Below are 26,437 nucleotides of genomic sequence, written 5' to 3' on the forward strand. Positions count from 1 at the left end.
TTGAATGAAGCCAGCCCTGATGAGAGCGTATTTCATGTTGTTGAATATCCTTGAATTTCTTATAAAAACCAAGAACTCTTACCCATCTGGCACTGTTGTTTACTGATGCCACACAGAATGGTAGCTCAAAGTAGGTCAAATTAGGTTGTGGATGAACAATATGAACTGCATAGAGCAGAGAGTACCAAAGTCCAGGTGATGCAAAGGTGATCCATCTACTGGCTTGATCCCTGGTCCCGCCCATCCTCCCAGCATATAAGTACTGCAGGCTGTCCTCAGTGCAGCAGAGTGGACAGAGAGAGGCATTGAGGAGGATCACACACACAGTTGTAGGGAGAACACACGGAAGTAAATTGCTGACAGACAAGCAGGGATGGACCTGGTTTCAGCTCTCTCACTGGAAACGTGGGTGCTCCTGGTAATCAGTGTGGTGCTCCTCTACCGGTAAGTGATCTTTACATTTCTTTCCCATACCATGTCCTCAGGATCAGGGTGATACTTAGACCTCTATTCTGTTATAATTGAGAGGATCAAAATGATTATCAGAAGCAGCGGCTGGAGAGATGACTGCTCAGTGGTTAAGGTCACTTGCTTCTCTTTCAGAGTACCCAAGTTTTAACTCCAACATTCACAAACAGCTCAGAATCATCTGTAACTACAGCTCCAGAAGATCTGACAGCATCCACAGGCATAGCTAGGATGGTATTTAATGATGATAGTTTTTGTAACCTGGCAAGCTCTTAAATAATCGAGACAGAGACCTATTAAGTTTATTAGCAATTTTTAAGCACTATGATTGGGCAGGTTCTAAGCTCTTCTAACCCACAAAGCTATCTACATGACAGACATAGGATTTACTTGCAGTTTACTTGCAGTGTGACTGTTTCCCTGGCTTGCTCTGCTCCATGTTTGTCCTTATGGTGAGCTCCTTTGATGACTCCTTCCCATGCCTGACCACATGGCAAACTTCTTCTTCCTCCAACTTCTTCTGACCCTTCTTCCCTAGACCGTCAACTGCCTTGTGGCCAACAACTTCTCTTCTGCCTTGTCATTTGATCTTCAGTTTAATATCAACCAATCCGAGATAACTGGGGAGCATTCTTTATACCATGTTGATACAGGAGATTCTTCATTAGTCATGATAATACCCATGTTCAGACTTTATCGGTGTGTCAGATTGCAGAAACCAGCATCTGAATACACAGAGCAAAAGACCCTCCTCCAACAGAGAGCAGAAGTTGAAATTAAGTCTTGCAAAAAGTTTCAAAATTTAATGTTTTTATTTATTGTGGTTAGGGCAGCACATGCTATTGTGTGTGTGTGTGTGTGTGTGTGTGTGTGTGTGTGTGTGTGTGTGTGTGCATAAGTGTGTGTATGTATTTGTGTGTGCAGGTCAGAGGACAACTTTTCAGAGAGCTCTCTCCTCTCATGTGGGTCCTGAAGACCAAACTCAGATTATCAATATTATGTCAATGCCTTTACTTGTGGAGTCATCTCAAAGGTCCAAGATGAAATGAGGACTGAGTTAATTTTGCATTTTAATGTTTTGGCAGTATGGGGGATCAAGCCAAAGCTTATATCTGCTAGGCCCACTCTTCACTTCTTAGCTATAGTCCCAGTGGTACTAACTCTTATTAAAGTTCATACTCATGCTACGCAGATCTGTTGGGCATCCCAAGCCCCATTCTTCTTCGAATCCTACTTTTAGGGTTTATTATCAAAGTATGGAATAGAACACCCTTTATTTGCATAATGACATAGAGACATATATATGGAAGCATCAGGCACTAAACTGCACAGATTCTGAGCTATTCCAACCTGAGTATGCTGCCTGGCATAATTCCCACCATACTTCCCAACCCTATGGCCTGTTACCTGCCATTGTAGTCTCTTTCTGGCATAACCTTCTTCATTTTTTCTCAATTACTGAGTCCTCAGGTCCCACCTGAGATCCTTTCCCTCTCTCTGTGCACAGAACTCATACCTTTTTCTCTACTGACCCACTATAGGCTATTGTTCCCTTGATTTGTTCCTAATAAAAAGATGGTGGAGAACAATGTTTTGCAAAGTACTGACTCAGGAGATACTTCTTGATAATGACAATACCAAAGTCTGAACCAGAGCTCTGTAACTAGAACTCTGACTACAGAAATCAGCAATTGACTACACAGTGCACAAAAACATCCCCTGCTAGTTTACTGATATGGTTTATACTGGGTATGGCTTAGTATTAGCAATCCCTAGATCCATGAGAACTCAGCAGACATGGATACTAGCAATGGGCTGACATGCAGTGTCCCCCATCACCTATCCCAAAGTTCTCTGGTAACTAGAGGGAAAGCCAAGTTGTTGGCTTGTTTTAGTTTTTGGTGATGGTCTTGCTTGTCTTCTGTCTTCTGTATGTATAGCCACAAGTCTTTCTGTTTCCCTTTATAGATACGGGACCCGTACACATGGACTTTTTAAGAAGCAGGGAATTCCTGGGCCCAAACCTCTGCCTTTTTTAGGCACTTTGCTAAATTACTACAAGGTGAGTGTTGACTGAGTTTTCCATATGGCTTCTGCTTGTGGCCAATAATGCCTTAGTTCTATTAAATGGTCCTTATGAGGAAACCCTAAGATGTCAGGCCCTCACACTGTGGGTTCTTTTGATTCTTGAAAATGTTTGTGAGTATCCTGGGACTATATTGCCAACTTAAAACTTAATAGTGTATTTGTGTATATATTTTTATAGAGTGTATCCAGGTATTTTCATATGTGTGAGTGCCCATATGTGTGTGCACGAACATATTTATGTATACGTGTGTGTATGAGGAGGTCAGAGGTTGAAACTGGGTTCTTCCTGATTGCTCTGGACTTTGTCCTTTGAGGGGTCCCTTGTCTGTGACGCATGCAAGCTGGTTTTATTACCTCCTTCCAGGCATTTACACAGATCCTGGGGGCATCAAGTTCTGCTTTCCACAGGATGCTTTTCCCACTGAAGCATCTACATAGCTCCCATCACCAACACCCCATTTATTGATTTTTGGGTGAGGGTGTGTATATGCCACCGCAGGCATGTGGGGTTCAGGGAACAGTTTGTGGGAGTCAATTTTCTCTTCCAACAATCTTATTCCTTGGGATGGTTATCAGGCCTTGTGGCAAGTTCCCTTTCATTTGGAGGCATGTCACCAGCCCTAGTGTCGGTTTATTGAAATTCACCTTGAGTAAAATGCCCAGATCTCCATCTCATTCAATCTTGATACTGAGGATGTGATACGCTGATCTTGTGAACAGTAGAGGAAGAGTTTGTTTCTTGCTCAGTGTAGAGTCCAAGAAGGCACTGCTGTAGTTATTTGGAGAAAATCATAAAGGGGTTCCCAACTTCTAGGACACCAATCTATATTTACTATATTAAAATACTCTTTTATATGAGGTGTTATGGGTGACATATTTGTTCTTTTATCTGAATATTTCTGAAGCATCAGCTTGTCACAAAACCCTATCCCCAATATTTGGGAGGATTTTTGTATACTTGAGCTGCCTGATTAATTTTTGAACCCATGAAGATTTTCTCTGGCAGTATCCCAGCATGTACTATTCATCTTTGGGTTCTTCAGAACTAAAGCATTTATTTATCTCTCCTCCTTTAAGTTCTGGGGTACAGGTTAGTGATTGATACATTTAGAAAGATTTTATATGTATACAGTTGTGTGTGTGTGTGTGTGTGTGTGTGTGTGTGTGTGTGTGCGTGTGCATGCAGTAGGCATGGAGGATAGAAGAGGGCTCTTTATTCCCTTGAGCTAGAGTTAGATATGGATGTGAGATGTTGGAAGTGGGTTCTGGGAATTGAACTTGGATCCTCTACAAGATCAACCAGTGCTCTTAACTGCTGATCCACATATCCAGGCCTAGTGACACATTTTAGGTTCTTCTTTTTTAGTGTATCTACAGGTGCCTCTTTTCCTTTAAAGGCAGCAAACTTATGCATGAGTCTGAGTGGCAAGTGAAAATGAGACAGAATGATGATTGTCAATCACCTAAGATACTTATCTACATAATGCAATTTTTATTTTTTTAAATGTTTGTTAAAAGTGAAGCCATTAGGGAATGAGCTATTTAACAAAATTATTAGAAAATTAAGTAATAAGAATATAATGTGCCATGTAGACTCCAAATCTAGGTGGGACATTTGTGACTAACCTGCTTTGCTAACTTGTACATGGTCAGTCCCCCTACAGACATTTCCAAGCTCATACCCAGAAGTTGAGTGGCAAAGTATGTGTTGCTGTCTGCTCAGGACTTGCTTCCTGCAGGCTTGGCACTTACCTTGCACAATCCTTAAAACAATTGTGCTAATTATCATCATAATCATTATCACTATTATTATTAGTGTATTGTGTTGTCTGTGTACATGTCTATGTCTGTGAGTCAGCATGTAGAGGCCACAGTATGTGTCATATGTCCTTTTCTGTCATTCAGCTCTTCCCCCCGCACCCATCCTGCTCTTGACATGTCAATCATTTCTGAATAAGAGCTTTTCTGTATCAGAGACAATAAGCCCGAGTTTACGGAATCTGAGGGCTTTTGTGCTCTGGCTACAGAAGGGTCAATACAAACAGGACAATAATGAATTTCTCTTTCCAGGGTTTATGGAAATTCGACACGGAGTGCTATAAAAAGTATGGAAAAACTTGGGGGTGAGTATTCTGTAAAGTTCCATTGAGTTAACGGCTTTTAGGAGGAGATTTTCTGCTTGTGTAAGGACAATGCCAGCATCAATTGTAGCCATGTGCAAAGGTGATACCACATCTCATTAAGTGACAGGGTTCAAATGCCATATTGACATGAGAACATTGCACTTAGTGGCTTTTTGACAGGCTTTGATGTTCCATGGACTTGAGGGTTTTTCTTATTAGTTTATTTATTTAATCACTTTAGAATCCTGTCCCTGCCCCCCCATTCCCCTCACACAGTCCCTCTGTCCTTTTGTCTCCCCCATCTCCAGTCCTCTGAGAGTGTTTGGCACCTGAGTATCTCCCCAGACCTTGTGTTTATTCAGTGTCCTCTTCTCATTTGTTTTCTCCTCTGAAACTTCCTTTTTCTGACATGTGACGGATTGCTACAGTTCCCTCTAGTTTGCACGGCCAAATGTCTTGTTCCATCTCCTTGCCACACTGTCTCATTTCCATATAGAAACTCATAGTTCTTCACTTCATTGTTGACTTTAGTATTCCATTTGACAGTAGGGGTGGGGGATGATGACCTAGCTAAGAGCTTCGTAAATAATTCATGATTAGCAATAAAAAATTTTCTCTGTGCATATAGAGACTTTGTTGTTGTTTATATTTTGTTTTTCATCAACTTTACCTTTTTACTGCAATGGGGACATGTATGCTGGTACAAATATGCAGGTCAGAGGATAACTTGTGGAAGTTAGTTCTCTACTTCCAGGGTACTGAACTCAGGTCATCAGACTTGGTTCAGGTGTCTTCATCTGTTGGATCATCTCCTCAGCCCCTGCCAAAATTTTTGGTAAAAGTATGTATCAGATGACAGCTTGTGGCAGTCATTTCTCTCTTTCTACCACATAAATACCAGAGACTGAGCTGACATCATCAGGTGCCATTTTGGGCCATTTTGTTAACCCTCTACAGGAACTAACCCTGTGCACAAATCCTCAGGCAGGGTCAGGACCTTAAACCTTCTGCAGTCCTGCAGAGGGCATGTGGAGGCTCTCCCAGCTGCAGTGAATTCAGGAATACTGAAGACAGCTTATTCAGCTCCTACTCTGCTTCCTGGCTCTCTTGCTCTCCCTGCCCTGTCTTCTAGACTACCCGTACCTTGGAGAAGAAGATATTGGTGCCTCAGTCAAATTCTATGTTTTCATATCAGTGTATCAAAACCAGAGTATGCACTTTAGGCAGACATCCTAAGACTGAGCTGAATCCCAACACCAGATATTGACATATTCTACTATTTTTAGATGATTATTTTTCTTTTCCAAGTCAGGGTTCCTCTGTGTATATCCCTCGTTGTCCTGGACTTGCTTTCTAAACCAGACTGGTCTTGAACTAAAACACCTGCTTGCTTCTGACTCTGATGTACTGCAGAGGTATTGGATATCTGTAGAGATAGAGTTACGGGTGATTGTGAGCTACCTAATATGGGTGTTAGGAACCAAATATAGGTTCTCTGCAAGACGTTGAGCCATCTCTCCAAGCTCTTGCAATATTTCAAATATGCAAATTCATTAAAATGGTATAGGCAATTCTTACATACACACATCTAGACTCGGCAAATTTCCACTTGTTATTTCTAAGTGTGGTGCCTTACAGAGCTGGTTTGTCTTTAAGTGACTCATTGTGCTTGAATGACACTACCTATCGTTTTCAAAAGACTCCATTTTGTACATGGTCAGAATCCTTAAGCTGAACTGGTAACTCCTATGACAATATATTGTATAAGCAGAGTGAGGGTCCTGAAGCATTAGGATCAAAGTCTGGGTGTGGCTCTCACATCAGAACCTGGTTCATCAGTTGTCTTCCCCACACAGGTTGTTTGATGGTCAAATGCCTGTGTTTGCCATCACGGACCCAGAGATGATTAAGAATGTGCTAGTGAAGGAATGTTTTTCTGTCTTCACAAACCGGCGGGTAGGTCACATTGGTTTTTCATTCATTAATTTATATATTCATTTTACATCCTATTTGCAGCACCCTTTCCTCTTTTCCACCCAGTCCCACCCTCATTGATACCTCCTCTCATAGCCACATCCCCTTCTCCCCAGAGAAGGGGAAGTCCCCCTTGTGTACCACCATGCCCTGGGACATCCACCAGCATCAGGTCTAAGTACACCCTCTCCCACTGAGGCCCAACCAGGAAGTCCAGCTACGGGGAGGAGATCTAGTGGCAGGCAACTGATTCAGAGACAGTCCCAGCTCTAATTCTTAGGAGACCCACAGAAATACCAAGCTGCACATCTGGCACTAATGTGTAGGGAGCCTAAATCCAGTCCTTTAAGTAACTTGGTTGGTGATTTAGTCTCTGTGAGTATCCATGGTCCCAAGTTAGTTGCCTCTGTATGTCTTCTTTGGGGTCTCTGACCCTTCCAGCTTACTCAATCCTATCCCTGACTCATCCACATGACTCCCCAAATTGTAGATGATGTTTGTCTCAGGATCTCTGTCTTAGTCAGGATTTTTATTCCTGCACAAACATCATGACCAAGATGCAAGTTTGAAATGAAAGGGTTTATTCAGCTTACATTTCCACATTGCTGTTGATCACCAAAGGAAGTCAGGACTGGAACTCAAGGAGGTCAGGAAGCATCAGCTTATGCAGAGGCCATGAAGGGATGATCTTTACTGGCTTGCTTCCACTGGCTTGCTCAGCTTGCTTTCTTATTGAACCCAAGATTACCAGCCCAGAGACGGTACCACCCACAAGGGGCCCTCCCCCTTGATCACTGATTGAAAAAAAGCCTTACACCTGGATCTCTTGGAGTCACTTCCTCAGCTGAATCTCCCTTCTCTGTGATAACTCCACCTTGTGTCAAGTTCACACAAAACCAGTTAGTACAGTCTCTGCATCTGATTTCATCTGTTGCTGGATGAAGTTTCTCAAGAGTCAGTTATACTGGGCCTCTTCTGACAGCAGAGTATCATTTCTAATATCACTCACACTGATAAATCACACACAGACACACACAGAGACAGATATATACAACACACACAGACATAATTACATAACACAGGAAGGCAGACACACACAGATACACTATACAGATAGACACATAGAGACAGACAGACACACAGACACACACACACACACACACATACACACACCAGCTAATTTCAATATGCCTTGGCTAACTTAATGGTTTGGTACTTCTAATCTTTCCTGAGGTTAGCAAACACACCACTCTGGTATTCCAGAGTTAACATTCTTTACATTTTCAACTCTGCTAGTGCAGACTCAATTGGAAATATGGCCACTATTACATGGCTGGCCTGTCCTATGCCCCACTCAATGTGATTTTGCTTCTTCATCTCTTTCCCAGGCCCAGGAATCCTAAAAGTCCTGCCTCTGTCTGTTCTGTTCAGACATTGGCTGTTGGCGTCTTTATTTACCAGTTGGAACCAACTGGGGGCAGGTTCTCTCAGTGTCTTATGAACAGGTACTCCTGTTAGCAGTTTGGGGGATGAAAATTAGCATTATTACACAAGAACCATTAGGCCAAACCCATACAATACTGAAGTAAACCTTTAAAAACCCAAATACTAAATACTTTGTGTCCTAGGCTTAGGGAGATGGCTTGATCATTGGATAAAGGACCTGAGTTTGGATCCTCAGCATCCACAAAAACCTGGGCAGAGTAGCGTTCATGTGTGACTCTAGAGATGTATGTTGAAACAGATAGATCTCAGGGAATTGTATGCTAGTGAGTCTAGCCAAATCAGACACTTTTATATCACAGAGAAATCTTTCCCAAAAAATGCCAAAGGGAATTATAGGGGAAGTCCTCTGGTCTCCACATGAGCACACATGGGCATTTTTACCTGTAGGGTTATGGTGTACTGCTTCAGATCCGACAAAGGACATGGTCACTTGGGGAATCCTGATGTGGGAAGTTGATTATGCTTACCCCATGCTGTTGCCGGGTGGGTGTTGAGTTGTAGGGAAGTCCTGGAACACCATTCCAGGGGTGAGAAAGCACAGTCTCAGGTGTGGGACATCCAGAACTGGCTCAGGACTCTTCAAGCTTGAAAGGAATCTGGGGCTGTCTGGGTCTCAGACTCTTGGACATCCAGGCACCGCTAGAAACTGTAGAAGAGCTGAGAAAGGAGTGGGGACCCCACATGCTGGATCAAGCCTGGAGCCAGGTGTTGAGAACTAAAATGGAGAGCCCTGGGGAAGAGGGTGAAGGGAAAACCCACACCCCACCAGAATTTTACCTATTCTCTGATCTGTCAGGTGTGGAAAGGCTGCTAACAATCTTCCACTCATCCCTGGGTGGGCATCTAAGCCTCTGATCCAATCTTTGGTGGGTGGCAAGGGGCAGCCCTATCCCTTGTAAGTCAGTAGGTCCCAGAGCTACTTTGCTAAACTCACTAGGGTTATGGGAGAAAGGGAAGAGTAAAGAGGTTTCCAGCTCTGAAGAGAGTGAGTGCAGTGGATCTTGACTGGAGCACAGGAAGGCCTTCTAAAGGGAGATTAGAAATGGCTCATTAGGAGAAAGCCTGTCCCATCCTCCAAGCCCAGTGGGCCTTAATGAGCAGAGACATTCTATGGTTTTAGGGCTTTATTGTAGAAAGGCAGGGAGAAAGAGAGAAGGTAGAAAGAGAGAGGGAGAAAGGCTAGAGAGAAAGAAAAAGAGAGAGGAGAGAGAAGAGAGGAGAGGAGAGGAGAAGACAAAGAGAAAGGAGAGAGGAGAAAAGAGAGAAGACAAAGAGAAAGGAGAGGGAGTAAGAGTGAGGGGTAAGATGGAGACAAGAAAGAGAGTGAGAAGTAAGAGGAGAGAGAGCAAGGTGGGGGCCTAACAGCTCCTTTTATGGTCTTTACTGTTGCTAGGTAACTGNGGAGGNGNCTAGCCTGAAGGTCAGAAGCTTGGACCATTGCCTATGTGACTTCTAGCCATGCTTCTCTTGTAGGGGCTGTGGGGGGGTGGTAACTTAGGCAGGGGCTAAAGTTCCTGGAGCATTAGGGAATTCCTACTGTGTCATGAAGGTGAATTGTCACCCTTCAGAGTTCAGACACCTGCTCAACTGGAGACCAATGTGTCTTTGCATAGTCCAATTCCCCAAAACTCCCCCTCTGTGTTTATAAAAAAAAGGGGGGTCACTGATATGAGTGCATCATTAGTTGTGAAGATTTAGAGTGAAGTAGAAGTATCAGAAGAAACTATATAGGCTAGAGACATAGCAGAAGAAAGCCAGAGTAGTGAGGAGAGTTAAGGGTAAGAGTTGACAAGGTAAGGGATTGTATAATCAATCAGTTGTTCCATAGATAGTAAAATTTGAGGGTAATAACATCAATTTTGAACAGCAATTAATTAATCTAGATAGACATTATCCTTTCCTCACTATTATGTAACTTTCCCCAATGTTCATCATCCATTTGGCTTTGGCAAAAGAGTCCATCTGTAGCTGGAAGGTCCCAAGTCTGTCTTCTGTGGTTCAGCACTTGTCTCGGGAGTCCTCAGTGAAATGAGATTTTTGGAGGAAGTCAGATTTTGTCTGTAGGTCTCTGTAGATGGCGCTGTCTCAGGTGGATCTGTGGCTGCAGGCCCCGTGTGGAGATAGACCTGTAGAGTAATTATAACAAAGGAGCAGAACACCAGCAGAGGACACCTGCTTAATGTGGATAACAAAATTATGCCTACCATTGAATTGCTTAGGAGCACATCAGAGTCCATTTGGATGGCTAAGGAAGAAAATATAATGTTAATTGTGTAACTGGAGTAGGCAGTTAACAGTTCTTCTGTAAAAGAAAACCAGTTATTAGTTAAGGATTGGATGATTTTTGCACCTTAAAGGAAATTTTAAACAAGTTGAGAGAAATTCTGTATATATATCATGAATACTAGAGAGAAAAAAGGCATTTAGAAAAAGAAGCAAGAAAATTTTGTGTTGAAAAGCATGATTCAGGTATTCCTGTGGGGGCATAGCTTCAATGCAATTTTCATGGGCTTATCTGGATGGGGGAAGGGGTACTTTGTACCTTGCAATTTCCACTACATTCTTCCCCCTCAGCTCAACTAGAGACCAGCCTGTCTTTCCATAGCCCAATTCCCTACATCCAGGGGGATAAAGGAGGAAGGTCCAGCAGGGAAAGTCTTTGGCTTGATGGCTGGCAGCAGTCTTGAGCTTAGACTTGGTGGCACCCATATCTGGGAGCACAGAGAGACTTCTTCAGGAGATTAGATGGTGGCTCTATAGGCAAGGGCCTTCTCCATGACCCCCCCCCCCGTGGCAGATCCAGATAAAGAAAGGCAGTCCAAGGTTTTAAGACATTTATTGTCAAGTCAGAAAGTGATTGTATGAAACCATACCCCACTTCTCAGGGTGGGGCTATGGTTAAGTATCTTTTGCAGAGAGGAGAGTCTGGGAAAGAATGCTTATTGGCTAAGCCCTCCAGGCCTTTATGTACCTCACTAAAATGAAGATCTCTCTTGAGCATATGTGACCATGTATTGTGCCCTCTACATATGGAGAGGCTTGGGGCACTGTCCTTATGTGACTGAGGCCACAAACCTATGGGGGCTTCGGCTAGTGACAGGGTCCTGATGCTCAGTAACCAGCGAAGCACCTACAGTGTTTTCATAGTTTCAGGGGCTTCAGGCATTAGTTCAACCAGGGTCCAAGTTACTTTTCACAGTCTCACATGCACCAGCATTCATATATACACACCACACAGAGAGAGAGAGAGGAGAGAGAGAGAGAGAGAGAGAGAGAGAGAGAGAGAGAGAGAGAGAGAGAGAGAGAATTAAGACATCCTCTTCAAGTTGCTCATGTTGTAAATACAGAGCTGGAGAACTTGTCTGATGCAAAAGTAACTTTCTAACTTTCTCCAAGCCAGACTCCAACCACACAGTTCTAGATATAGACTAAGCCTTGTTCTCACTTTGTCCCCAACTCCTAGACCTAGTTTTCCAACCACAGAGAAATTTCCATTTTAAAGGATCCTGGAACCTAAAGGGTTGAAACCACCATGGGAAGATGAGTACACAGCTCTTTTTTCATAGGCTGTAAGGCATTCTGAGGATTTTTTTTTACTCTAGGATTTTGGCCCAGTGGGGATTATGAGTAAAGCTGTCTCAATATCTAAGGATGAGGAATGGAAGAGATATAGAGCTTTGCTGTCCCCCACATTCACCAGTGGAAAACTCAAGGAGGTGAGTGAAATTCTTTTAACTGCAGCCTGAGTTACTGGAGTCTCCATCCTAACTGTGGATGCTTCTCTGTTTTGTGTAGATGTTCCCTGTCATTGAACAGTATGGAGACATTTTGGTAAAATACTTGAGGCAAGAGGCAGAGAAAGGCAAGCCTGTTACTGTGAAAGAGTGAGTGCTGGTCCATAATTGTGGTTCTGGGAGAGGAGGGGTAACTGGGGTGTAACTCATATGGTCCAGCTGCTTGTCTTTGCCCCTTTAGACACTAGATGACATTATATACAGTTTAAAGGGAAGAAATGTGACAGTAAGAAGTTTGCAGGTGTAGAGGGAATGAAGGCTGGGAAGGGCTTGGTCCATACTGAGGCGGCTTGCCTGTCTCCTGCGAGTTCTTTTCCAATCTCTGACACATGTTAAACTCCTATGCTTGTCTCTCCTCAGAGTGTTAGGTGCTTACAGCATGGATGTGATCACCAGCACATCATTTGGAGTGAATGTGGATTCCCTCAACAACCCGAACGATCCTTTTGTGGAGAAAGCCAAGAAGCTTTTAAGATTTGATTTTTTTGATCCTTTGTTCTTGTCAGTAGGTGAGTGGACAGTTCTGGATTTTGATCGTTGCTGTTGTCTGTGACCTTGTTTGTCATAACTTCCTTTCTCTTCCTCAATTTCCCCAAACAATAGGCTGTAGTAGTGTGTAGTTCACCTGTCATGTAATTCATCACCTAAAGGCACAGTTCAGTATTTTGAGTACATGTGGCCAATTAACTCTGTTTTTGAACTTCTTTTTTCTTTGAGACAGGGGTCTTACCATGTAGCTCTAGCTGGCCTGGAAATAACTGTGTGTACCAGGCAGGTCTTGAACTTATATTATCCCTCTACCTCTGTCTCTTGAGGGTTCCAATTACAGTGTGCAGCCCTGAGTCTTGGGTTTACTTTAGAATTCTTTCATATGTATAAATACTAATTTGTATAAATACAAATTGTGCATGCTGCAAATCCAGAACTCTCCATGGTTTCAATATCATACATTCATATCATCTGTCTCAATTACATCCACTGCTAAATCTTGCTTTTCACATTGCTTAGACACAATGCACAGAAGGAGACATGTGGGTTCTGACCCAGTGTGAGCAAGTTCATAGAGAGAATGACTTCTGGTTGAGGCACTGGTTATTTATTCTAGAGCTTGCTTTATGATTTCTTTAAATGAATTTTCCATTTCAATTAAAACTTGTCTTTTTTCTTTTTCAGTACTCTTTCCATTCCTCGTACCAATATATGAGATGTTAAATATCTGCATGTTCCCAAAGGATTCAATAGAATTTTTCGAAAAATTTGTGAACAAAATGAAGGAAAACCGCCTGGATTCTAAGCAGAAGGTAAAAGGTGGTGGTTTCATGAGAGGTTCAAAGTTTGATAGCATGTTGGGCAGTGATCATGTAAGCTGTGTGTTAATGGCAGATAGAAAAGGCTATATTTAGCTAGAGAGAATATATTAATATGTTCTCGTGGAGGAGAAGTTCAAGTTTTAACAAGCTGATCGAGAATAATCTAGAAATTAATCCTTAGCAATAGGGACAAAAGCTAGAACGTCCTGCATCAGGACTGAAAAAATTGGCATGGTGCTAGACCTGAACAAGGTCAAGACTGTCAGAACTCCAGTGAGGATGGGAGAGGATCTCTCTATGCAGTGCACTTTGCTGAGGAACAATTGGCAGTTCATAGCTGTGGAGGGAGGGTGTGAACACAGGTAAGTTTCCGATGAGGCAATGGATGGCCTCACAGCCATGCATATATCCACAACACTAGTTGGACATAGTGGGTGACTAAGAAGAGGGCATGGAGTGTGTAGGAAGAAATGTTATAGACAGTAAATAAGGAAATATTTGGAGGAAACAGTGTGGTGGAGATGACCATATTTGATTGTGTACCTATATGAAACTCTCCACCAACAAAAATGATCAAAAAGGGGGAATATTATTTTCATATCTTTCAAAAACATTTTTAGAGAATAAAAGTGCTTGTTTAAAATTGTGTCTATTGTAATTTATTGTAAAACTGGTTGATGTGGAAGCTAGATTTTTCCTAGTTAGTCCACTCTTGCTTTTGTTCCTTAATGACTCCAGCAACCATAGTCACAGTTGTGAATTTAAGGGAACCACNAGGAGGGGTAACTGGGGTGTAACTCATATGGTCCAGCTGCTTGTCTTTGCCCCTTTAGACACTAGATGACATTATATACAGTTTAAAGGGAAGAAATGTGACAGTAAGAAGTTTGCAGGTGTAGAGGGAATGAAGGCTGGGAAGGGCTTGGTCCATACTGAGGCGGCTTGCCTGTCTCCTGCGAGTTCTTTTCCAATCTCTGACACATGTTAAACTCCTATGCTTGTCTCTCCTCAGAGTGTTAGGTGCTTACAGCATGGATGTGATCACCAGCACATCATTTGGAGTGAATGTGGATTCCCTCAACAACCCGAACGATCCTTTTGTGGAGAAAGCCAAGAAGCTTTTAAGATTTGATTTTTTTGATCCTTTGTTCTTGTCAGTAGGTGAGTGGACAGTTCTGGATTTTGATCGTTGCTGTTGTCTGTGACCTTGTTTGTCATAACTTCCTTTCTCTTCCTCAATTTCCCCAAACAATAGGCTGTAGTAGTGTGTAGTTCACCTGTCATGTAATTCATCACCTAAAGGCACAGTTCAGTATTTTGAGTACATGTGGCCAATTAACTCTGTTTTTGAACTTCTTTTTTCTTTGAGACAGGGGTCTTACCATGTAGCTCTAGCTGGCCTGGAAATAACTGTGTGTACCAGGCAGGTCTTGAACTTATATTATCCCTCTACCTCTGTCTCTTGAGGGTTCCAATTACAGTGTGCAGCCCTGAGTCTTGGGTTTACTTTAGAATTCTTTCATATGTATAAATACTAATTTGTATAAATACAAATTGTGCATGCTGCAAATCCAGAACTCTCCATGGTTTCAATATCATACATTCATATCATCTGTCTCAATTACATCCACTGCTAAATCTTGCTTTTCACATTGCTTAGACACAATGCACAGAAGGAGACATGTGGGTTCTGACCCAGTGTGAGCAAGTTCATAGAGAGAATGACTTCTGGTTGAGGCACTGGTTATTTATTCTAGAGCTTGCTTTATGATTTCTTTAAATGAATTTTCCATTTCAATTAAAACTTGTCTTTTTTCTTTTTCAGTACTCTTTCCATTCCTCGTACCAATATATGAGATGTTAAATATCTGCATGTTCCCAAAGGATTCAATAGAATTTTTCGAAAAATTTGTGAACAAAATGAAGGAAAACCGCCTGGATTCTAAGCAGAAGGTAAAAGGTGGTGGTTTCATGAGAGGTTCAAAGTTTGATAGCATGTTGGGCAGTGATCATGTAAGCTGTGTGTTAATGGCAGATAGAAAAGGCTATATTTAGCTAGAGAGAATATATTAATATGTTCTCGTGGAGGAGAAGTTCAAGTTTTAACAAGCTGATCGAGAATAATCTAGAAATTAATCCTTAGCAATAGGGACAAAAGCTAGAACGTCCTGCATCAGGACTGAAAAAATTGGCATGGTGCTAGACCTGAACAAGGTCAAGACTGTCAGAACTCCAGTGAGGATGGGAGAGGATCTCTCTATGCAGTGCACTTTGCTGAGGAACAATTGGCAGTTCATAGCTGTGGAGGGAGGGTGTGAACACAGGTAAGTTTCCGATGAGGCAATGGATGGCCTCACAGCCATGCATATATCCACAACACTAGTTGGACATAGTGGGTGACTAAGAAGAGGGCATGGAGTGTGTAGGAAGAAATGTTATAGACAGTAAATAAGGAAATATTTGGAGGAAACAGTGTGGTGGAGATGACCATATTTGATTGTGTACCTATATGAAACTCTCCACCAACAAAAATGATCAAAAAGGGGGAATATTATTTTCATATCTTTCAAAAACATTTTTAGAGAATAAAAGTGCTTGTTTAAAATTGTGTCTATTGTAATTTATTGTAAAACTGGTTGATGTGGAAGCTAGATTTTTCCTAGTTAGTCCACTCTTGCTTTTGTTCCTTAATGACTCCAGCAACCATAGTCACAGTTGTGAATTTAAGGGAACCACCTTTTCAGAGGGAGAGAATTAAGGTTCTGCACTTGTGATCCACCTCTGACCTTTGAGCTTACCAGTGACCTTCCATTTTTGTAACTTCTCTTTCTGCTTCTAGCACCGAGTGGATTTTCTTCAGCTGATGATGAACGCTCATAATAATTCCAAAGACAAAGACTCTCATAAAGGTAAGCAAGCCCTTCCTGGTCTATGAACAAGGAAACTCTTAGGGAGTGGGTGGGTCGCTCAGAAAATATGCAAGGAGCCTTTTCTAGGTAGAGGAATTTCACTGTTGAGTTGCTGAAAGAGAGACATGGCTATTGTCAACATGGAATTTTTCTGGATGCCCATGAGAAAAAGTTTACTCCTAACATGAAGGGTGGCCATGATGGACCTCTCCAGTGGTCTGTCTGTTACCTGGGTGAGCACAGGTGCTGATTGTGTCTTTCCAAGGACAAAATCTTAGAGCTCTGCCTAGACATCTGTGTCTAAACATCCAATTGGGGTCATGTACCCAAGTGGTATTGAAGCTCTCTGGGACCCACTGTTGGACATGTGTTCTCTAGCCCAATCCATGGTACAGATAGACCTCATTGTTTGATGTGTAAGTAGCTTCTGGGGGAAGCCTCTTTGTACAAATGGATTGGTCCTTTGAATTCTTTTTCTGTACTTAAAATCACTCATATTTGGGCAGTGATGGAGCATACCTTAAATCCTTGTACTTTGGAGACAGATGCAGATGGATCTCAGCGAGTTCAAGGCCATCCTGGTCTACATCAGATTCCAGGACAGGCAGGGATACACAGAGAAACCCTATCTTAAAAACACATAAAACTATCACTTACAGATTTTTATCTTCTTTGTGTAGTACATGTATGTGCAGGAGTATGTTCATATGTGCACACTTCTAGGTGTGTGTACAGAGAACAGATGAAGGCACCCAGTGTCTTACTCAATCCCTCTCTGCCTCATTTTCTTGAGACAGTTTTTTTTCTAATCCTGGGACTAAGTTGGCTGCCAGCAGGTCCCAACAATTCACAGTGTTGTGGTTACAGGTATGTGCTGACCACATGGCTTTTTACATTGGGACTGAGGCCTCAAACTCAGGTTTACCCATTGATTCATCTTTCTAGCCTCCCATATGTGGTTATTTTTTAATTTATAATCATTATTACTATCATGACTGATGGCATTCCAGTTCCAGGTTTTAATCTACAGGTGAGCAACAATAACTAACAGAATGGGAGTCTTCCATTCTTACCTATCTGATTATTTCCCATACACTCACTTGCTTATATGTAGTTATGACCTCTTGAATCCCGATGTTTAATGTTTAAAGTGGCATGTACTTTATGTTTCAAGTCCTTTCCTGTTGGCCCACCTGAAACCCTTTCATGTGATCGGCTAACTTCAAGTTCTTTTACACCTCCTCCTCCTTTTGACACAGGCTCCTATGTAGCCCAGGCTGACCCAGGTTCACAATGTGCCTGAGATTGACCTTTAACTCCTGAGACTACAGACATGTACTACCATGCAGCAGAGTTTTAGCAGAACAGTTGACTCTGGAATTAATCTGGAGTGATGGCCCCTCAGCTTTGAAGTAGACTTCTGTCAGTGATTGTTATATGAGATTTTGTGGTGTTCTTTGGTAATATTTCCAGAGCCTTTGCATACCTTAGTCTGTAGGCATACCTGGAAAGTCAGGAAATTTCCCATGGCTGAGAACTGCTTAGGTGATGGGTCTTTCAAGACAGACCCTCTATCAGATAAGAGGGTTTGGTGTATGGACATTGACTTGCTAAAGTTGCCTTTTGTGTAACAATAAAATGAGCTTCTAGGAAGCTGTCAGTGATCAGTCCTTGAGGGCCTAATACCCCTGCTCCTATGAAGCAGAATTTTTCCATCACTGGCTTTCTCTCTCCAGTCAACCTTCCAGTGTCACCAAAAATATAGGCATTACCTTGCTTGATTCACAAAGTGCCTGGGACTGAACCCAAGGCTTCATGATTACTAGGGAAGTACCGCCATCTACTGACTGCATGTCAGTCCTTCTGTTTAGTTTTTGTTTGCTAAAATAAATACTCACTTGAAAAATAGGCACCAATTGTGGATTTATAGTCCAGTTTCAGTTTAGTATCAATTACACTAATTGGGAGAAAAAATTGCAAACAATAGAATTAAAACATTCATGGTAGTAGATGTACAAATGCCTGTAACTCTATGTCTGTGGACTGCAATGCCATCTTCTGGCCTCCTGGCACCTGGACAAACACACATAAATAAATAAAATTTTAAAATATACTTTTTTAGGTTATTTGAGACAGGTTTCCTCTGTGTAGCCCTAGCTGTCCTGGGACTCACTCTGTAGACCAGGCTTGCCTCAAACTCAGAGATCTGCCTGCCTCTGCCTCCCAAGTGCTGGGATTAAAGGCATGTGCCACCATGCCCGGCATTTAAATATCTTAACCTATACCAGGGACCTTCTATAACTACTTCTCTAGGGGTTTCTGACTTCCATTGACACATTCCCCACACATGTGGCACCCTCTACACAGATACACACAAAAAGAAATACTCATAAATTAAAATAAAATTTACAAACACGAAAGTCCGTGTCTTGAAGCTGCCCACTGGGGATTGTGAGGATCAGCAGAAATGCTAGGACAACCTGCCTGAAGCCTTCTTCTCTTTTTCTGGATGTGTCATTTTGCTGTCATGGTGATGACTGTCTCAGAGTGACTAAATGGCATTTCCATAATCTCTCCAGGAAAATGGGAACTCAGTTGATTTTCTCTTCATCTCCTCTGTGATAGTACATCATGACATGACCTGAAATGTGATCTTACTTTCAGCCCTTTCTGACATGGAGATCACAGCCCAGTCAATTATTTTTATTTTTGCTGGATATGAAACCACCAGTAGCACACTTTCCTTCACCCTGTATTCCTTGGCCACTCACCCTGATATCCAGAAGAAACTGCAGGAAGAGATCGATAAGGCTCTACCCAATAAGGTGAGAGGATGGTGTAGGAGGGAAAAGGAGAATCCTCAACAAAGACAAAGTTTTGTCTCCTGCAATGGTGTGTGTGTGTGTGTGTGTGTGTGTGTGTGAGAGAGAGAGAGAGAGAGAGAGAGAGAGAGAGAGAGAGAGAGAGAGAAACAGAGACAGAGACAGAGAGATAGCAAGAGTCAGAGAGACACACAGAGAGACTGAGAGATTCAGTGACACACAGAGAGACAAAGAGAGGAATAGAGAGAATGTGTGTGAGAGTCAGAAAGAGGAGGATAAAGAGAACATTTTGTATATGTGTGTATGAACGAGTGTGTGTCTGTGGGAGAGAGAGAGACAGAGAGAGAAAGAGAGTCTCTGTGTATGAGAGCAACAAAGACTGTGTGAGTGAGGGGGAGTGTATGTGTGTTGTGTGTTGGGGAATATATGTATTTTTTCTCTGTATATGAATTCTGTGTGAGTGAGTGAGTAACCATTCACATCACTGACCCAACTTTGCAATTCTGGTGATTTTTTTCCTTTACATGTATGTATGTATGTATGTATGTATGTATGTATGTATGTTTGTACTTATATATGTGTATGAGTGCATATATGTATGGGGAGATATGTGCTACAGCATGTGTGTGGAGGTCAAAGGATAACCTGAAGAAATTTGTTTTCTCTTTCTGCTGCATGAATTTTAACAGTCCAAATCAGGTCAGTAGGCTCAATGGCAGGTGCCTTTGCTCTTTGAGCTGTCTGAGCAACCCTTGACAATTTGCAACAAGAGCACAACACTGGTTTTCCCCAGAAGCATTAAGAAATTTTCATAAATGTAACACAAATGGAGAGATGGGCAATAAATACTCTAATGGCAACAGAGATTGTTGTGACACAGGGCTGGGCCTGATGTGTCTGTTATCTAGGACCACAAAAGTGCCAAGCAAGCAACATGCACACAACCTGTGTGATGTTAAAGATGTGCACTTAACATATAACTCTCTAAATGGTTCTATGATACTGCTAGTTCTGCCATGTTGTCCCTGCTGTGTACTGAGAGAGGGTAGCCTTGGCCTAGATTAATCTGTGTGGATTGACTCAACTCTTTGCCATGATCCCCCTATCTACTTATAACAGAAGAAGCCAATGTGTGAGCCTTGGTGTTTAAATCATAAGCCAAACTCCCCCACCACTCTATGTATGTGTGTGTGTGTGTGTGCATGTGTGTGTGTGTATGGGTCATAGGCATACATTCTAAACCACTTTCCATCATGTTTTATGATATAGGCTCTCTTACAAAATCTAGAGCTTATCGATTGTGTTAGGTTGTCTAGCCAATGCGAACCAGGCATAACCTGTCTCAGTCTACCTACTGCTGGGATTAGAAATGGGTGCCACTGTGTTAGGCTTTATAATGATTGGTATCTGAACTCTCATCCTTAGGCTTGCATAGTAGACTCTTCACTAATTGAGCATCTTCCAGGCCCCCAGTGACAGTTATTCCATTTGTAAGGGGCTTGAGAGATGGCACAATGGTTAAGAGCACTTGCTGCTCTTCCATAGGATCCATTCATATTTGAGTCCCAGCATGAAAAATGACAGCTTTCAAGTACTCTAACTCTAGTTACAGGAGATCTTATTCCCTCTTTCTGCTTCTGTGGGCACTGTACTTACATGGTGTATAAACATGTACAAGCAAAACATCTAAATATATGAATTAAAACAATCTTAGAAACCTTTTAATTGTAAGAACTAACTAAGTCCTTTGAGCTGCTGATCTTGACTTTGGGGATGCTGAGAACTCAACACTAGACACTGTTGAAAATTAAACTAAAATTGCACCACAAATATTTTTTCTTTCTTCCCAGGCACCTCCCACCTATGATACTGTGATGGAGATGGAATACCTGGATATGGTGCTTAATGAAACCCTCAGATTATATCCCATTGCTAATAGAATTGAGAGAGTCTGTAAAAAAGACGTTGAACTCAATGGTGTGTATATCCCCAAAGGCACAACAGTGATGATTCCATCTTATGCTCTTCAACATGACCCACAGCACTGGCCAGAGCCTGAAGAATTCCAACCTGAAAGGTACTAGAACCTCAGAAGCAGGAACCCACTCTGTACTCTGCAGGCCGGTATATACTATGATGTCTCTCATAGGAAGATGATCTAAGTATGATTTTCCATACATTTGCATTCTGTGAGGAGAATGGCAGAGAAACAGAAGAAAAGAGAGGAGAGAGGAAGGGAGATTAGCACAATGTCTGAATAATCAGACACAGAATCTTTACCTCCTTCTTTCTCAAGTAGTTAATGATCCACTTAAATGTGAGGCAGGAACCCATTTTTCCTCCAGTTGAAATGATAAGTGCTTTTCAGAGATGTATTACAGCATCATCCCAAATGGAGTTTTTTGTGTTTAACGGTGTAGTTCATTTCTTGGTTCTTTTTATTTTTTGACAGTCTCATGAATGGATAATGAATTCTGGTCATTTTCACCTCACATTTCCCTGTCTCTTCCCAATCCCACTCATGTGGAATCCTTGTCTATCTTCAACCACTCTTCCTCCTGTATTTACATATATTTGGTTCTTTCGTGACTTGTGACTTTACTTAGGGTTGTTTGCATAAGCATAGATGTAGGGGTTATATCTTGGAGAATGGTCAACTCATCAGTGCTGCACCATTGAAGAAACACTCCTCCATCATCCACTAAGCATTCATTGTTAACAGTTCCTTAGCGAGGTGGCATCTCATGAACTTTATTTCCCTCCCACAATGCAATTATGATGTGTCTAGTCTTGTGTAGGTGTTCACAAATGCTGTGAGTTCATAAGTGCAATGGGTGTGTCATATCCAGAAGATAGTACTTCTCAATATTCATTTTATGTCCTGTCTCTGACATTTTTTCTTTCCCTTCTTCTGTGATGTTTCTTGGAGGGGCTGAGCACTCCACCACTGTTTTTCAGCACTATGATCAATCATGAGTTTTTGTGCTGTTTCTAACTGAAAACTGAAGGTTTTCTGACCAAGTCTGAGATAAGCACTAATTTTTGTGTTTAAAGTTAAATATTAAAAAGGCATTTTGGTACCATGTCCACTTAGCAAAACATCACCACATTCTTCTCTATGATTTCTGCAGCCATAGGATTTTGACGAAAGTTTCAGGGCTAGGCATTAATTTTCCCAGAGAACTGGCTCTCCAACCAATCAAAAAAAGGTTGGTTTCCCCTACACCAAAATACAAATATTACACTAGTGTGTACCCAAACAATGATGCCGTTTTTCAAATAGCATTTATCTTATCTCAACCATATGCAGAAACTTATAGGGAAGGGGAATCAAAAGAAACTTTAGTGTAAGATTCTCAGAGCCAAATATCTGCAAGGAGAAATTCAATAAACCTTTCCCAAACTACCTGTGTGTTACTGGATAGATGTCAAAAGGAAACTTCACATGTGCAGCATTTATGCTTTTATCCTCTGTCAACTAGTCATGTATTGTGTCTCCAGGTTCAGCAAGGAGAACAAGGGTAGCATTGATCCTTATCTATATCTGCCCTTTGGAAATGGACCCAGGAACTGCATTGGCATGAGGTTTGCTCTCATGAATATGAAACTTGCTCTCACTAAACTTCTGCAGAACTTCTCCTTCCAGCCTTGTAAGGAAACACAGGTAAGGGAGTGTTTTATGGGAAGCTTTTTCCACTTGAATGTTCTGTATATAAAAATAATAATGAATGTTTGAGGTTTAATTATTTGTTTTCTGACAAAATGAGCTCTTTGTCCAGGTGTTAGCTAAGGGGCTCTTTATTCTATGTCTGTGTAGAATGAAACTTAGCATTATGAAGAGTCAGAGGAGGCTAGTAAGACAAGGTTCCAGGTATTCCATTTGAAATTCTAGTCATGCCCATTTGAGATTGGTTATGTCATGTGCCATTCAGAGATACAGTAGTCATCTCTTCAATGTGTGATGTTTGTTGTCCTCTTCTTCTAGAGCTCACAAAAGCCCTCTTCTCACATTTTTCTCAACTAGTGGATGTACATTAGAGTTACAGAAGAGGTTTAAAACTCATATGTGGGGTCTCAAATGATCTCATTTGGCAAAATGCCTACCAGTTGTGAATAAATCTCTAGTTCTTGTCCCCAGAAGTACACGAACAAGCTCTGGTGGTACATACCTGCAATACCTGTACTCAGGAGATAGAGGCTAGAGGATCAGAATTTCTGAAATCCTAAAACATCTCACCCACATTGTGGTTTTAAAAGCTCATTTCTGATTTCCCATGTTATACCAAGCTGAGGATCATTATTTTAAAATAATGACAATTGCTTGGTCTCATGAGACGGCTCAATAGTTAAGACCACTTGCTGCTCTTGAGAAGGACTTGGGTTCAGTTTCCAGTACCCACATGGTAGCACATGACCATTTGTAAGTCCAGTTCTAGTGACTCTGATGGCCCACTCTGGCTTCTTGAGAATTCTCACATGGCATATATACAAAGTGCAGGGAAGACACTCATATATATAAACTATAAGTCTTTAAAAAGTTGCTTATTATGATGAACTTCAACTTTATGGGACATGTTGTTGATTGTGGATCATTTCTCAGGAACCCTGCTCTAAAAATAGGTAGTTGTCTATTTCCCCTTTTATTCTGCTCTCATACTTCAAGTTCTTCTTCATTCTCTAGATGAATCATCCTCTTAGGTTTCTGTCATGATTTACTCCATGTTCAACTTTTGGGTCCTGCAGGCTGTTTCAATCACCTATATGTCATTAAAACTTCTAGTTTTTTATGTTTGTACTCTGTGTATTAAAGGATATCCCCTCTTTTGTATACCACCTCATAATTATTCCTTCCACGAACTCTAAACACTTCTTTGAGGATAGTTTTCAAATTGAAAACCTGGTAAATGTTATAATATTATTTAATAAAAGCATTAATATAAAAATTAGTACCATTTATGCAAATATTTAGATGTACATCTTTTTTTGTATGCCTCAATCCAAATCATGTGTATAGTACTTATAAGTATAAAAAAATAAAATAAGACAATAAGTAAAAGCATTTACATGCATTTTCCTCAATAACTTGTTCTTGTTTCATGTAAAGGCATGGCTAATATTACAGAACTTGTGTATTTAGAGTGTGTCTCCTCTTTATTGATCAGAATTTTTTCTGCACAAAGGGAAAGAAGTGTTGATTCTTTGATCTGTTCCTAAAGGCAGTTGTATAGCTTTATTTACATATAACCTCACTTGTGGGGCAATGGGCTATGCATGGACAGTTGAGTTGAGGTCTTGAACCCCAGTGAGACCCAGTGGTGGTAATCTCCACCTACATGGGACAGAAGGCATTCCCTCATGTCTCCTGGACCCCTGGATCCTGTCAAAGTTACTACCCTCACAGCCCCCACATGAGAACCTGTGGCTTTCAGTCACACAGACAATGTCCCAGGCTTCTGGCCTTCTGGCTAGACTCCTCTCCACAGTTACCTAGCAAAAGAAGGATAGCAAGCCCACTATAAGAGGGGCTGTTTGGCCCCTCCTTGCTCTCTCTATAAGCTCTCTTACTCTCTAAGCCCGTCTCTGCCTCGCTCTATATATGGATTTAGAGCTCTATTTTAGAAAGGCAGGGGGAAATGAAAAAGGTAGAAAGAGAGACCAGCCATTTCCAAGAGGAGAGAAGGAGGAAAGAGAAAAAAAGAGAAAAAATCTAGAGAGTAAGAAAGCTTAAAGTGGTAAAATCAGTGGGAGGCAAATAGCTCCTCTTATACTGGGCTTGTTATCTTGCTGTTGCTAGGTAACTGTGGGGAGAAGTCTAGTCAGAAGGTCGGAAGCTTGAGACATTGTGTATGTGACTGAAAACTACAGCTTCTTGTGTGAGGGCTGTCGGGGCAGTAACTTTGACAGGAGCCAGGGGTCCAGGAGACATGAGGGAACATCTTCTGTCCCATGTAGTTGGAGATTAACACCACTAGGTCTCACTGGAGTTCAAGACCTCAACTCAACTGGAAACCAGGATATCTGTGCATAGCCCATTGCCCCACAATTTATTTCACTTATTTCAGTACTTTCTCAGTAAAGCATTTACATTATGCACAGGGATTTAGACAGACAAAACAAGGTGTCTATTTTTAGACACCATGACACACTTGGCAGAGGGCAGATGCCCTTTCAAGCTCCAGTTATATGAAAATTGACACTTTTCTGTCTCCATGACAACATTGCTCCCCTTCCGTTTCCTCTGACTAGGAGATTTGTGTATTGGAAACATTCCCCACTCATTATTGGAGAGTATGATGATAAAGTATTATTGAAACATTCCCATTCACCACATCCTTGGAAGCCAAGAATAGATGCTAGAAAAGCAACATATGTCTCTTTCAGAAGACTTTCCATAAACGGGCTGACTGTTGAGGTGTACACATGATCTTGGAGCTGAGGATTGTTAATAGCATTGACAGGTATACTCACATGGTTATCTTACAAGTTACAAAACCAAAAGTATCTTTTTATGACTTAAAAAAATCAATATGACATAAAGACTAAGAATAAGGTTAAAAATGTGAAACTCATTTATTTTACTTTAAATCAGCACACTATTTTAGTATAAACAAGGATGAGGTTCTTTCAGGACCTGGAGACAGTAGCTTCTCAATCACCATTTTACATAATGTATATTTGGATGCATACTCTCACCACCCAAGTGAGACAGTTTGGAGAAAATGGCAGTGAAATCATATGACTTTGAATGCAGTTTTTTTCCTTCATAACATATTATCACAAACACTGGTTTTCTTTTTTGTTTTTGTTTTTGTTTTTTTTTTTTTACTTTTCTTTTGGTGATGTTGTTGATTCCTTCACTGGTTCTCAATATTTTTCTTCCCCTGTTGTAGATACCTCTGAAATTAAGCAGACAAGGACTTCTTCAACCAGCAAAACCCATTGTTCTAACGGTTGTGCCACGGGATGCAGTTATAACTGGAGCGTGATTTTCCCGCAAGGAGTTCTGATTTTTTTTAGAAAGGCAGAGTCTAAGAACATCAGACATTTTAGTTTCATCATGAGTAAAATCGAGATGAATAAGGGGCTTAATTGATTGGTTTTGATGCATGGTTAAAGATTCAGTACATCCACTGAGCTTTCTCAGTGTCAGTAGTAGTTACCATATGATACAAAGCACATGAGTAAATGAGTGACAGCACAGCAAATTTACCTTCACTGGTTCTCATGGGACCATCTCCATCGACATCTCATTGTCTCTGTTAATTTCCTTTGAGATCTTTTGATAGTAACCTTATGTTTGTAATTTGATCAAGAGTTTTTGATGAAAATGTGGGCTACTGTAACAACTCTAATTGTAGAATTGTTATCAGATGATATAGTTATGATGTTTTATAATAAATGCTTCACAGAAAATGTAAATAAACACTGAGTTTAAAATCCTCA

At 41.3% G+C, this 26,437-nt stretch overlaps 1 protein-coding gene across 1 annotated transcript; it reads left to right on the top strand.

The window, feature by feature from the left end:
• Window positions 1-285: 285 nt before the first annotated feature.
• On the top strand, window positions 286-26,437 carry LOC110315701 (cytochrome P450 3A11). Its single transcript, XM_021189694.1, has 13 exons — window positions 286-444; window positions 2,437-2,530; window positions 4,627-4,679; window positions 6,536-6,635; window positions 11,762-11,875; window positions 11,955-12,043; window positions 12,314-12,462; window positions 13,127-13,254; window positions 16,103-16,172; window positions 18,837-18,997; window positions 20,845-21,071; window positions 22,496-22,658; window positions 25,885-26,437. Exons 1-13 carry the CDS (start codon window positions 374-376, stop codon window positions 25,978-25,980), a joined length of 1,515 nt encoding a protein of 504 aa, XP_021045353.1. The 5' UTR covers window positions 286-373; the 3' UTR covers window positions 25,981-26,437.

This window comes from Mus pahari, unplaced genomic scaffold (genome assembly GCF_900095145.1).
Source record: "Mus pahari unplaced genomic scaffold, PAHARI_EIJ_v1.1 scaffold_7144_1, whole genome shotgun sequence".
Taxonomy (NCBI): domain Eukaryota; kingdom Metazoa; phylum Chordata; class Mammalia; order Rodentia; family Muridae; genus Mus; species Mus pahari.